At 38.7% G+C, this 15050-nt stretch overlaps 1 protein-coding gene across 2 annotated transcripts in view; it reads left to right on the plus strand.

Annotated features, from left to right (window-relative positions):
* SYNJ2 (synaptojanin 2) overlaps nt 1–15050 on the plus strand; it is a 58559-nt gene that overhangs the window by 32191 nt on the left and 11318 nt on the right. For both annotated transcript variants that reach the window (XM_083350044.1, XM_083350045.1), the window contains 7 exons: nt 386–526; nt 3737–3929; nt 8215–8373; nt 9326–9482; nt 10856–10973; nt 13680–13898; nt 14314–14392. In XM_083350044.1, coding sequence (XP_083206170.1) covers nt 386–526; nt 3737–3929; nt 8215–8373; nt 9326–9482; nt 10856–10973; nt 13680–13898; nt 14314–14392 — 1066 coding nt within the window. The remainder of the gene's footprint in view (nt 1–385; nt 527–3736; nt 3930–8214; nt 8374–9325; nt 9483–10855; nt 10974–13679; nt 13899–14313; nt 14393–15050) is intronic.

The raw sequence follows: 15050 nt of genomic DNA on the forward strand, positions 1-15050 counted from the left end.
ACGGTATATATCATGCTCAGGTACCCACATCTCTCACTTTCAACATGTAGTAATAAAGAGCTTTCTTTCAGTTCACGGCTATAGAAAAAGCAATTATGCTCAACAGGATTGCTGAGAAAGAAGGAGAAGCAATCTTTAGTGACTTTGGTCAAGATTGCTGAGTGTGGGAGGGAAATTTAGTTTCAGTATGAATTTAGCTTCGTCATATAACTTCCAGAATGTCATATTGATTCATGTAATACACATAATTGAATAGTAGCGTACTACTTTAGTCCACATTGGGACTAAAAACCATTTTGCTCAAATCCATAGAATGCTTCATGGAATTTTGTTAAATTATCTGATCAAACAGTATGTTCAAAGACATATAACAATTTTTTTTTAGCACAACCAATAGGAAGATGTGGGGAGAACAGATTCAGAAGGCTCTTTCAAGAACACATCGATATATTCTGTTGACCTCAGCACAGCTTGTGGGTGTTTGCCTCTTCATTTTTGTAAGACCTTTCCATGTTCCCTATATAAGGTAGTTCTTCTTGCTTCTGTTTTTATGTGACATCTTTGTGGAGAGATCATGACCAATTGTACATTTTCTTTAATGGAAATAATAATTAAGGAACAACTCTGTTTATTTCTAATTCTGATTTAAATAGCCTGGAGGAAAATCAAAGTTAGTTGGTTTTGTTGGTTCTTCTCACCAAGGTGGACTGTGATAATTACGTTGTTTTTCAAAATGAAGTTTCTGTATTTCTCAGGTGAATTATAGTTTATCCCTCTCCCCCATTTCTTCAAATAGTTAGGAGCACTTCAAATATTAATTGTTTATGGAAGACAGTCAAATGTTCAGAGGTGGAAACAAGTAATGGTTTTTTATTCTTTTCTATTTTGCATCTGTTCCTGAGTATATATGTCTTGCTGGGAGAGCTGTACACTGTTTATCCATAAACAATAGATTATATGAATTAAGCCCACATTCATACCCTGGGATAATCATGACTATATGTTCATGTCATGGGTAAACCACACAGGCACAAATACTTACAATATTACTTAAGCACTTTTACATCCTCTCATTCTTTCATCAAAGACTCAGCAAAACCTAGGTGTTGATTTTTTTATTCAGAAAATTATATTAGGATTCATAAAAAGTTATTTTATAAAATTATTTTTAATATTTTTGATTGTTCATATTCTGTTGGTAGTGTTACTTTCATTTTATCCCAGGCTATTTTAATGCTTTTATCAGTTTAAGTAATTATTGTACATATATAGTTTCCAAAATACACCATTGCTATGCAATAAAAAAACTACAAGAAATGCCAGAAAGAAAGAGGAGCATGCTCAATAAATTCCTCTCTCTTTGAATTGCGTTCTGCTTGAATAATTCACACAATAAAATGAGTGGGTTTTGAGATCTTTTTTGCAATACACTGAGCCCTCCGTTACAAAACTGTATTTCAGGGCAAGCATAATTGCATGTTCCTTGAAAATAGCTGTCTGCATAGATTGATGTTGGCAGAGTGAAGAATGGCATGCAGAATATATAAAGTTGTTTCTCTCAAGTTGTGACAGCTTATATAACCTTGCAGGTTCAAAATGTTACGCCACACAAGATGTGTATGATATTCAGATCCAAAATAGGAAAAGTCCTTTAGATTTGCCATGGGCAGATTCTCCCTACCTGCTGGTAATTCTTGAAAGACATTTTGCACAGTATCCTCAAGATCCCAGCAAAATAAGTGTTTGAGTTAAGGAAGAAGCACCACCATGTGGACACCTGTACATGGCTTTTTATCACCTCCTTAACAATCCCTTTTAGGGATGCGGTGGCTCAGTGGGTTAAGATGCTGAGCTTGTCAATCAGATGGTCGGCAGTTTGGCAGTTTGAATCCTGAGTGCTGCGTAACAGAGTGAGCGCCTCTTACTCGTCCCAGTTTCTGCCAACCTAGCAGTTCGAAAGCACGTAAAAATGCAAGTAGAAAAATAGGGACCACTACGGTGAGAAGGTAACAGCGTTCTGTGCGCCTTTGGCGTCTAGTCATGCCGGCCACATGACCACGGAGACGTCCTCGGACAAGCGCTGGCTCTTCGGCTTTGAAACGGAGATGAGCACCGGCCCCTAGAGTCGGAAACGACTAGCACGCATGTGCGGGGGAACCTTTACCTTTACCTTTTTTAACAATCCCTTAAATTAAACATATATTTTCTTGGGGTCCCAAAACTACTGGATGAACCGAAGAGAAGATATCTTTTTTTTAGGGAGTCACCACCAAACAGAGTGAATGTGCTCAGGCCAGATCTTAAGCACCTTCTCACTTAAAATCTGAAGAGTACACATTTCTATTCAAAGCTAAACAGAAAATTTTCATTAATAAGGGTCTGTGGTTAACATCTCATATTCAGTTTCCTGGAGAAACTTCCACCAGAGACTTTTATGTGCCAGTTTTAGTTTGAGGATTGAACTGATATATCAAAAAGTAGGCAGAACAGGAAAAATGTGGCTTGTGTACTTTATTTATGAATTATTTTCCCACTCTTTTATCAATTTTAATAATTGCTATTTGGTGAAATGTTTTTTTTGGGGGGGGGCTCTTGAGGTACTCCAGAAGTGTTTGCTTTTATTGTTGCTGTTTTAAGAAAATGTAAGATGTGCACCTCTTGTTGACCAAAAATTACTCTGCAATTTTGCTGGGAGGTTTTTTGTTGCATGAGTTACTCAAATATCTTTCCTATCATGATATGATAAGAATCGATGTAAGGATAGTTTAGTAGTATTAAGTTACGGTCATATACAAATTAGTTAATGTCACTGAGTTCAGCACAAGCTTTCTATATTTCTCTCTTTTGGTATGGCTTGCACCTCAGACCATGTGGAGAGAGACCTGACTTTGATTAGATGATACATTTTTTTCCCCCTGTAAGTTACACCTGTGGTATCACTGAACAAATGATCTTCACAGTATAACACTGTTGTCTGCAATTAGGATTCTGGCTCTACAAGTGTATGCGTCCACATGAACTTAAACTCTTAAATGTAACAAGGAATGTCTGCTGCAGATAGCTGTTCTATACATGTCAATGACCAGATGTTTGTTGACATCTTCAGCATGGGGTTTTTTTGGGGGGGGCGGGGGCGGGAGGGGAAGACCAGCTCGCTGGGGTATTTAATTGGACACTTCTAGTGCTTGGCTTGTCTCAGTGGGGTTTTGCTGGTCTTTTGCTGGAAGGAGGAGATGCAATCTCCAATATCTATATAGGATTTATTTATTTTTTACCAAGAGCATTGCCAGTGCTGGGATAATGTCAATAGGCTGAGCACAACCAACCTTTGTGTTCCTTTTGGGGGCAATTGGAGGGCTTTAAAGGATGTAGTGGTTGTTTCTGCCCCTTAGTTTTGCAGAAAGACACATCACATTGTTGAAGATCAGCATTTTTGTTGTCAGACTTACGGTATATAATCAAGATGAAACCAGAAGCAACGAATGGGTTCTGGGGGACAATATGCAGCCTGCATGCCATAGATAGATTGATCACCTTTGCACCAGAGGCAATTGGAAATGAGAAAAAATGCCACTCGTTCTTCCATCAGGAATCTCCAATGGACCCACATTCCATCCATGAATGGAAATGCTCTGTTTAGAAAGAACTAAGACTAAAGCAAATCGCTTGTTCGGGATTTTCAAATTCTTCCTAAAAGTTTAATTTTTTGCTTTGGGTTTTATCACCTTCTGCCCAGGGATATAGCAGTGGACACAGTAAAGACCGGAATGAGAGGAAAAGCTGGAAACAAAGGAGCAGTTGCCATCCGCTTCCAATTTCATAGCACCAGCTTATGCTTTGTGTGTAGCCACTTGACAGCTGGTCAGTCTCAGATAAAAGAACGGAACGAAGACTATAAAGAGATCACTCAGAAACTGAGTTTTCCAATGGTAAGGTCTGGGGAAAGTTTCATTTACAGTGGTGCTGAATTGGCACATTTTTCAGAATTAAAAATACACATTGGGAAACACCTAAGTGCATGTGATTTTTATTTTACCCAAAGGTACCTTTTTACACTCAGTGTGTTCATGTAAGGTGTGTACCAATAACTTTTTTGCATAGGTCATTTGTTCATCAATTCATTCATTCATTCATTCATTCATTCATTCATTCATTCATTCATTCATTCGGTTCTTTAAAAATTTAGGTCCTGAACAACACATTTTAATAAATAGGTCAATTCCTTACCTACCAACCAGTAGCATAAAACGAATAGAGGCAGTAGGAAAGGTTAGGAATTGGGGGAAAAAGAAGAGAAAGTGTTCTAGAATGCAGCAGTTTAAGTAGCTATTCTTGCCAGTATGATTCCAGATGCAGTTCAAGGTGCTTGCTATCCCCTTTAAAGCACCTTGAGAACTTTTAAGATGTGTGGACTTCAATTCCCAGAATTCTCCACTCAGCATGCTAGATGGGGAGTTCTGGGAATTGAGGTTTACACATCTTAAAGTTGTCAAAATTGAAAAACACTGGTCTAGACATTTGGGGAACTACTTTCTCCCTTTCTGCCTACCTGTAAAAATTAAGAATGGTTCAACCCAGGCCCCTTCCTCTTAGGGAGTGTAATCTACAGCAGGGGTCCCCAACCTATAGGTCGTGGCCCTGGAGCCGGCCGTGGGGTCTTGGCCAGTGGGCTGCAGAAATGGCTGGCCGGTATGGGTAGGCGTGCATTCCCCCCCACTCGTGCTAGCGCCCGCAGCCCCATTTGTGCATGTACACAGGCACAAACCTGGCCGCTAGTGCCAGGCGGATGTGCACGGCCCATTTGCGCATGCTGCATGCATGAACGGGGATGCTAGTGCCACACCAGTGCATGTGGCCCCCTTTGCGTGTGTGTGCACACCAATTTTGAAGCTTCTCTCCTTCCTCCAGGCCACAAGCCCAGAAAGGTTGCAGACCTTTGATTTACAGGGACTTGGAAAGTATGCGTTTTCAGCTGCAGCCTCTTTCTTTGCAGTAGCTTGCCTGCTAACATTAAAATCTCCCTTTCCCTCCTGGTTTTCTGAAGACCCATTAAAATGGGGCTGTACCATCAGGACTGGAATGAAATTATTAGGAAGGATATTTTAATTTTTGATCCATTGATTATGGCATTCCTTTTTAAAAATATTTTTGGCTTTTTTTTTTGGCCATTATTTTATTGCTACTATTGATATTGCTATGTTTAAATCAATAAATGTGTGTTTGTAATTAGATATTTAATATTAATATTTGTATTTTACTGTTTTATTGTGTTGTTAGGTACAAATTTTGCAGTTATTTGTATTTTGCTACTGCTATTTGTATTATATTGTGACACTCAAACTTCATCTGAATTTATGAAGATGGGAATTTTGTACCATTCAGAGTCCACTTGAAAGGTTTATAATTCTTTTAAAATAAGAAATCAGTAATAAATCACGGGAAGGGATTTATGCACTTGGGCCAGGGTTTATACGGCAACTTCAGACTTTCAAGCATGTATTATAAATACATGCTGAGATATATAGAGAATACAGGCTTTGAAATACAGAGATAGTGATAGCAAAAGAGACAAAACATGAAATTAATACAATATGCACTGCCTTGTGTATGGTGCCCTTCTTTAATATTTTTTTACAAAGATTTTGCAGAAAATTAACTCAGAACATTTGATCTTGCCCTTTGTTAATTTGACCCCAGATCAGTTGCTAAATGTTTCATACATTCCTGCTGATTATATCCATAGTATTTGGAACCTGTCAAGATATCAAGAATTGTAAATTTTGGAGGAATGGGGATTAGCCAAAACTAAAATTAAATTACCACACAGCAGTGGAAGCAGAAATCAACACCTGATTTGATAACAGTTAATAATAATAATAATAATAATAATAATAATAATAATAATAATAATAATAATAATAATAATTTGGAAGGGACCTTGGAGGTCATCTAGTCCAACCCCCTGCTCAGGCAGGAAACCCTATACCATTTCAGTCAAATGGCTGGCCAGTCTCTTCTTAAAATCTTCCAGTGTTGGAGCATTCACCACTTCTGGAGGCAGGTTGTTCCACAGGTTAATTGTTCTAACTGTCAGGAAGTTTCTCCTTAGTTCTAGGTTGCTTCTCTCCTTGATTAGTTTCCATCCGTTGCTTCTTGTCCTGCTTTCAGGTGCTTTGGAGAATAGCTTGACTCCCTCAGCTTTGTGGCAGCCCCTTTGTTAACATCCCAATTAATCTTTTTTCAATGAGGCAGCAAAGGAGACTTTGAAGCAACACGATAAAGATTTTAGTGCTGTTTGGTAGAGAAGATGGTTTTGAGGCCTCCCGCTCCCTTAAAAGTGTTATGTTTATCAATGTTAATAATTTAATCCAGTAACGTAATAATGTACCTTTCATTTGTTGATTAACATAAACAAAATAAAACTGTAAAATAGATGCTGAAATTCTAACCATAAGGAGCAAATTACAGAAAACATTTGGTTTTCCTACAGAGCCGTGTTTCCTCTCCCCTCCCCCCAAACATTTTGTAGCGCTCAGAAAGAGGCTTCTTAAGATGATTGTGGCCAGCTGGGTCACAGAAGAAATTTGATAATGTCATTAAGTCAGGTGGTAATGAAAGAAGGAAGTGATGGCTTCATGGTTATGAAAGGAAGTCTACTAAGATTTGGGTTACTATCTTATTTCTCATTAAGCACTGTATATTCACTTGTATTTCTGAAGTCCCTAACTTGTTTTAGTGGTGGAAAGAATGCAGTATTTTTTATAAATTACAAATTTCTCCCATTTCCGCTGAGCATGCTTTTGCCACGCATTGTTATTAATTCTCGGAACTTAGAGCAATGCTATAACCCTTAGAACAGGGGTGTCAAACTCAATTTCATTGAGGGCCGCATCAGCATTGCGGTTGCCCTCAGGGGGCCGGGTGGGTATGGCCAGGGTGGGTGTGGCCTACTGGGTGGGCGTGGCCTACTGGGTGGGCGTGGCTAGAGTGCGTATGACCTACTGGGTGGGCGTGGCCAGCTCTACATCGTTGGCATCAAGGGTGCCTATGGGGGCCCGAGCAGGAGTGGGACAGATCTGAGGGTCTCCGGCAGAAGGAGGGTCTCTGGGCCAGGGCCAAGGCAGTGGGGGCCGTTCCCTCACTTTTTCCAGGATGGCTTTGTGGGCCACATGAAACCACTTCGCGGGCCGGATCTGGCCCCCGGGCCTTGTGTTTGACACGTCTGCCTTAGAACTTTAACATCTCTCTTTCTAAAAGATGACCCTTATCTTATGGCAAAGAAGAGGTTGATTTGCTATCATGACAAGTGGGTACTTCATTAGATTTTTGGTATCTGCACTTTTTCTTCTTCAAACATTTCTTTAAAGATTAAAAGATGTTAGTAGCTAGTGGTATTTTTCTCTGTTTCCAGGATTCAGAGTATAACTCAGACATTAATGTGCTAGAAACCTTAATGCCTTTAAAAGATGCTTTCAATTTTTGCAGAATAATTCTTGTAAATGTCCATACCAATCATTGCCTAATCAAGCAGTTTATATTTGCAAAATTACATTGGCAAATTCACTATTATTATATAGCAGCGCCCTCTAGTGATGCTTTGATTTAGAATTTATTTTCTTTATGGTACCTTTCCAATAATATATGCAGTATCTTTTAGGTTGTTTAGGGCTCTTAGTCTGAGATCACTTAGGGCAGGGGTAGGCAACCTCGGCTCTTTTATGACTCATGGACTTCAACTCCCAGAATTCCTGAGTCAGCATAGCATAGCTGACTCAGGAATTCTGGGAGTTGAAGTCCATGAGTCATAAAAGAGCCGAGGTTGCCTACCCCTGACTTAGGGGTTCATGGATTGATGCTAGAAGCCTATGAACTTGGATTTTAAAAAAAATCTAACTTTATTTCAGTTAACCTCTAACTAAAAAAAAATAGCCAGTTTGGTATAGTCATAGTGGTTAAAAAAAATCAAGCTGGAAATGAGGAGACCTTGAGTTCTAGTTCTAGTTTCTTAGACACAAAGCCAGCTGGGTGACCTTGGGCCAGTCACTTTCTCTCAGCCCTAGGAAGTAGGTAATGCCAAGCCACATTTGAAAAACCTTGCCAAGAAAACTGCAGGGACTTGTCCAGGCAGTGAATGGAAGAAAAAACAATTTATATATATCTGAGTTGATGAAGAATTTTAAAATCTTGTAGTTTAATGATTTTTTCCTCGAACAGGGAAGAAGTATGTTTTCTCATGACTATGTTTTCTGGTGTGGTGATTTCAACTATCGCATTGACTTGACTTACGAAGAAGTATTTTATTTTCTCAAACGACAAGACTGGAAGACTCTCCTGGAATTTGATCAACTGCAGCAACAGAAATCTAGTGGAAAGGTAGAGATGTCACACTTAAACCATGGTTGCAACATCCTGCAGTTATTTGATCAAGATTTGCGACCTTCCCTGCTGGCGTCCCACAAGCAGAATCAATGGGGAAGCCAGCAGGGAAGGTCACAAGTTGCTCAGGTAGTCTCCCCCCCCTGCACAACCTCCCTCTGGCCCTCTACGCTTCAGCCCTGCCTCACCAGCCACAATCACTCCCTTATGTACCTTTCTCAACCTTTCTGCACTCACTCTGCGCCTCCTCTGTACATCCCCCCCAAGCGTTGCTGTACCCGCCACTCACACATCCTCACACATTTTCCTGAACCTCTCTGTGGTTGCGCCATGCCTCCCCTGCCATACACATCCCATACCCAGCTGCAGCCACCTCAAACCCCAATGCACTCACCACCTGTGCACTCTGCCTGAGTTGTGTACTTACTCTACACCTCCCCAACCACTCGTGCCCCTTCCCCGTTGCATAGCAGACACTCTAAGCCCCACCATGTTCAAGCCATGGCTCCCTGGCCACCTGATTGTCATCACTAAGCAATATGACTGCATCACTTAGCAGTGGAAATTCCAGTTCCCATTGCTGTCATTACTTGAGGCAAATGAAAAACACTTGTATTATGGAAACTGAAATATGATCAATATCCACGCTGCTACTTTACAACAGTTTCTTTTCCAAGTTAACTAAAAATGGAAGTGTTTTGGAGGATCTTTAAAGTTTGAAACGATGCTTCTAATTTATTAGTTTGTATATATTACTGAAGTTGAGTTGTTTTTATTTATACTTATAGAGTTAACTATAGCATGTATGTTTTATTGTGCTGTTCTTTTTATGATTGTGCTGTAAACCATTGAAAGCCTTCCCGGTGGATACAGAATGAGATGAGATAAGATGATGTGCATGGCTAGCTCTATAAAACTTATTTTAGATTAACAATATTTTCTTCAATAGATTTTTAAGGACTTTTGTGAAGGAACTATTAATTTTGGTCCCACATATAAGTATGATGTTGGCTCTGAGGCTTATGATACAAGCGATAAATGTAGAACTCCAGCATGGACCGACAGAGTTCTTTGGTGGAGGAAGAAACTTCCAATTGATAAAACAGGTTGGTGGGATCCTTTTTACTCTTTCCTGGGGAATTCTTTAGCTTACAGGGAGGGCCTCCTCAGGGTGCTGCCGGTCAGGGAGTGCCGGCTGGCGGCCCCCAGGGGGAGAGCGTTCTCGGTGGGCGGGCCTGCCCTTTGGAATCAGCTGACTGTGGAACTCCGGATGGCCCCCAGCCTTCGCTCGTTTCAGCAGGACCTAAAAACTTGGCTATTCGAGCTTGCCGGCCTGGACTGAGGGTTTTGGGTTAAGGTTTTAATTTTCAATTATTTTGGGGCTATTTAATTTTATTTTATTTTAACCTGTATATATTGTACTGTTTTAATTTGCCCTGTAAACCGCCCTGAGTCCCTCGGGAAAAGGGCAGTATATAAATCGAAATAAATAAATAAATACATACATACATACATACATACATACATACATACATACATACATACATTAGTGCACACTGGCTGAGGAATTCTGGGAGTTGAAGTCCACAAGTCATAAAAGGGCCAGGTTTGAAGACCCCCTGCATTAGTGTTTCTCAATCTTGGCAGTTTTTAAGATGTTTGAACTTCAACCCCCAGAATTCCCCAGTCAGCATGTTGTTTATTATGTTCAACATAAAATCAGTGCTCAGTTCTGAAACTTCATAGTTTCAGAAGTTTTGCATAGTTTTGCAAAGAACACTTTTTGTTAATGGAATGTAGTTCACACCACTGAGAAAATATTCCTTGGGAAGAGGACATGATACTGATCTAAGAAATAATCCAGTGATTCTCTCATTACTTATAATATTTACTTGTGTGGAGAAAGTTTGATTCTGTAAGAATTTTACTTATTAACTTAAATACTAGGGATAGTTTTATTCTGGTTTCTATCAAACCAACAATTGATTTTTAGTTATATTTCATCCTCAGTTAGATTAAGCATTTTCTGTCCTTGATAATCCCAGAAGGCCTTTTTCTATAAACCCAGATTATTGCTTTAACTTCATGGTCATGTAAACTATGAACTTACAGAAATTGGTATTTATCATATTCTATTGTAACACATTCTATTACTTGTTCTGCTGCAAGACTCCTGTAATATAATTGTGTCAATTTACGTCCTTCCTGTCTATTTGATGCCATATGAATGATGAGCTATCATGTAGGCAACATAGCTAGTCAAAATAATGGTGAGTTTGTTTAGTTTTGATTTAGTGAATGGGTTCGTGCATCTCACATAGTTTTTTAAACCCTGGTTGATGGCTTAAATAAAAAAGAAACAACCTCAGCCATTGTGGTTTGCTGTTACATGTGAATCGGGCACATGGTTCTGGAGCAATGCTTGAAATTTTGCTTTAATTGTTCTTAATTCTAAATGTGTTATTTTGTTTTTTCACAGCAGGACAAGTCAGTCTTCTTGATAGTGATCTCAGCGTTGAAACCAACGTCAGACCCATTTGGTCTCCTGGTGCCTTGATGTATTATGGAAGAGCTGAGCTCCAAGCCAGTGACCACAGGTGCCATCTTCTTTTCTTGAGTGTCATGGAACACATGCTTTGCAGTTATAAATAGCAATAGCATTTAGATTTATATACTGCTTCACAGTGCTTTACAGCCCTCTCTAAGCGGTTTACAGAGTCAGCATATTGCCCCCAAGAATCTGGGTCCTCATTTTACCAACCTCAGAAATATGAAAGATTGAACTCCTGGAGTGAGCAGTGAGTTAGCCTGCATTACTAGATTCTAACCACTGTGCCACCACAGCTCTTAAAACCCAGACGTAAGAGATAGCTTCTCCATTTAAAGTGATCTCTTTTTATGACCCCAGAAAGTCACTACTGAGGAGCAGAATAAATAGAATTGGGCTAGTTGAACCAAAGATTGATTCATTATAAAGCAACTATAAATTATCACAAATATTGACCATTGCTGAGGCTAAAATAACTTCTGAAGTTATGATATTCTTTAGTTCGGATCAGGCTGATTCCTCCGCGAGCTGCATTGGCTACCAGTTGTCTTCCGGGTGAGATTCAAGATTTTGGTAATGGTTTTCAAGGCCCTACATGGCATGGGTCCGGACTACCTCGGGGATCACCTGCTGCCGGCGTCAACTTCCCTCCGCCCTGTGCGTTCCCAGGGTGTGTTCCTCAGGGTGCCACTGGTCAGAGAATGTCGGCTGGTGGCCCCCAGGGGGAGGGCCTTCTCTGTGGGCGCCCCGGCTTTATGGAATCAGCTGCCGGTTGAGCTCCGGATGGCACCTGACCTTCGCTCCTTCTGACGCGGTCTGAAGACCTATCTATTTGAACAAGCCGGCCTGGCCTGATGGGGGATGTGTTGGGGTTTTTATTGTGGATTTTTATATTACTATCTATTGTTTTAGCTCGGGCTCCTATTTAATTCTTTTTTAATTTTTGTACTCTGTATTTTTATATGTGCCCTGTTCACCACCCTGAGTCCTTCGGGAGAAGGGCGGTATACAAATATAATAAATAAATAAACAAACAAACAAATAAATAAATAAATAAATAAATAAATAAACATGACACTGACAGTGTAGATCTGAAGCCTATTTCCTCCACCCCCTTTTAAGTATAAAAATAAGCAAAAATGGTCAAACGTGCAGTGGATACCCCTGTTAAAATGCCAGGCTTTTGAGATATATATAAAAAAATCAAACAAAGATAAATAAATTACTTTAGATAAATTACTTTAGACTTTTTCTATCTTTAAAATAGCATATAAACTGTATGATTCAATTGAAAAACTGGAATATTTTATGGGGGGGGTGTCAAATAACAATTTAATATGCTATGTCAAAGATGGAAAAATTCTAAAGTGATTTATCTTGATCTGATTTTTTTGCATCTCAAAAACCTGACATTTTAACAGGGATGGGTAGATGTTTTTTATATCCCCTGTATATGATGATATCATGGCTTAAACACTGACTTTTTATACCGGTGACCTGACATTAGAAACACAAGGTCACGGGTTCATTGTGAAGTCACAACAACACATTTAATCATTTGTCACAGAGATATCTGTGTCCTCCCTAAACTGTTTATGTGGCTATCAAATTAACTAAAAGACAAGTACTAACAATAATGTGAACTCAATCGGTTATTCTTAGTGATTGTGTGAAGCTGGATAATCATGGATCTTCTGTGATAGATGTACTAGACAATTCTGAATCTATGTTTAGTCCTACTCTAGTTATGCTAGTGTGGTTTTTTTTATTATATGTCGGTAACACACGCCCCAAACCTGATAATTTAAATTCCAAAACAGTACCATCAAAATTGGCAGAGCTTATAGAAAAATAGTCTGTACACATGTTTATATATTTGTGAGGTGGGGCTGGACTCTGCCTTAACAGTTGAATTATCTGTTTAATCTCACAACAATATTGCCATGCTTTGCAACTTTAGAAGGAATTCCAGGGAAGATTCCCATGTTATCTCTTGCACAGTAGCATTCTGCCAAGTTCTTGGGACCATCAAGGCTTTTATAAATCTTATAGATAATGATGTTCCAACATTTCCATACCGCTTTGTGGAATCGCTATATAGAATATTCCTATATCAAAATTCATTTCTTGTTTCTTACGGAAGAAGTTTTGGAGCAGAAATGGTAGACCTGTCACACTGATAAGAGCTGCTGGAAGATTTAGCTAGCAATAGCTGGAGGGCCTAATCCTAACCTGCTGAATGTCATTCTTCATTCTTGTGTATGTATTTTAGTTGCATACGAACCTGGACATATGTAGACACAATCTGAGAACTGGGGGGAAAACTACATTGTATGCAACAAAATACCACTGCCAAATTAAATAATGGAGTAATTGTTAGGATTGTTTTAGCGTGTCTCTGGATTCCTGGAAATTGTGTGGAGTCAACTTGGGTAGATAAATGCGTGGATGTAATCAATAAATAATTTCAAGCCTCCCTGTGATTCATTGTCTTTTCCCCTATTAGGCAATTATTTATAGGATCAGCTATCTTTTCATTATTAAACAGAGATGTAATATGATACATAAATTATGTGGAAAAATAGTTTGAGAAGCCAATCAATCAATCAATAATATTAAGCAGATGTAAATGATTTCAAATAGTTTTGTTACACAACTAATTTTCAATAAACTGTCAGCATTTTATCTCCTGTCCTCTTATCTACTTTCTGTAATCCTTTTTAATTTTTTTTCTTCCCTTGCTATCTCTCTGTAGGCCTGTTTTAGCTATTGTGGAAGTGGAAATTCAAGAAGTTGATGTGTCTGCTAGGGATAATGTTTTCCAGGAAGTATCATCATTTCAGGGACCTCTAGATGCTACAGTGGTGGTGTCTCTATTGTACTGTTCTCCTGAAGAGAAAGATGAATTTCCTGAGGATTGTCAAATGGAGCTTATGCAGATCTTTGAGACTTATGGCACTGTTGTGCTTGTCAGGTAAAATATGACGCTCGTTTTAGAAAATAATCTTTGGATCTTAATTTTGAAGAGAGCTTCCCTCATGGAATGAGACTCTTCGTAAATAAGGAATTGTTCCATTAATATAATTCCAGAAGAAGAGTGGGTTATAAATCTATCAAGCAAACAATAAACTCTTCTTTTATTAATAGGATTTTCTTAAAATTGTGGAGTAAAAAGTTAGGGATCCATGCCAGCAAAATATAATGCTGTTAGAGAACATTGATGGCTGAAAACTTGTTAATGTAATAATAGTTCAATAATGATTAATGAATGTTCAATTATTAACCCACCATTTTTAAGAAGAAACAACTCAGCTTTCCTGTCTACTTATTTGATGGCTGATTAGAAATTACTTCTGTGAAGAGTTTATTTGATCTGTGTCTATTCTTAGGATCCATGGAGATCAAATGTTGGTTACATTTTCAGAAAGCAGATCTGCTCTTCACGTTCTTGATGTGGATGGCATCAAGGTAAGACAAACCAATTAAAGCTGCTTGTACTATTTGGAATATTTGAGTGACCAAGTAAATCCTCTCAAGGTGGCTATTTTGTTGAGAGAAAACCAGCCAACATTAACTGTTGGCCTTGCTGGTGCAAATACAGACATCTTTTTCTTATAGAATTAACATTTTCCTGAACCCCAGCTTGTAGTTTTAGGTGGATCAGCTTTTCAAAATGTTAGCTTTTAAAATGGTTTCCAAAGAATTGATCTGAAAATGTCAAGCTGTTAGACCAGAAAACACCTCTAACCAAGAAAATTCCTTTGAAACTTCAATGAATAAATTCATTTATAATGTAATGAACTTTTATATGGAGATCATGACATAATTTGTTACTTTTAATATGCCACCTTTTGCAGTTACTCCTCAAAAATCCATTTTTGTATTGTTTAGGGATTTGATAAAAACATCTGGAGGTTAATTTTTTTCAAACTACATACTAGGTAAATGGAACACTGTCCCTACTATACTAGAAACTAAATTAGCTGCCTTTTAAGGAGGATTTTATAAAATACAAATTGGGAAATAATTATTTGCTAATTGACCACTAGAGAGAACTTGGCAATTGCTGTCTATTTATAAGTGGTTTTTTTCCTGGCGCATAAGGAAACCTGTTATCCTTCTTCCA

This window comes from Vipera ursinii, assembly GCF_947247035.1.
Source record: "Vipera ursinii genome assembly, chromosome: 1".
NCBI classification, from domain to species: Eukaryota; Metazoa; Chordata; class Lepidosauria; order Squamata; family Viperidae; genus Vipera; species Vipera ursinii.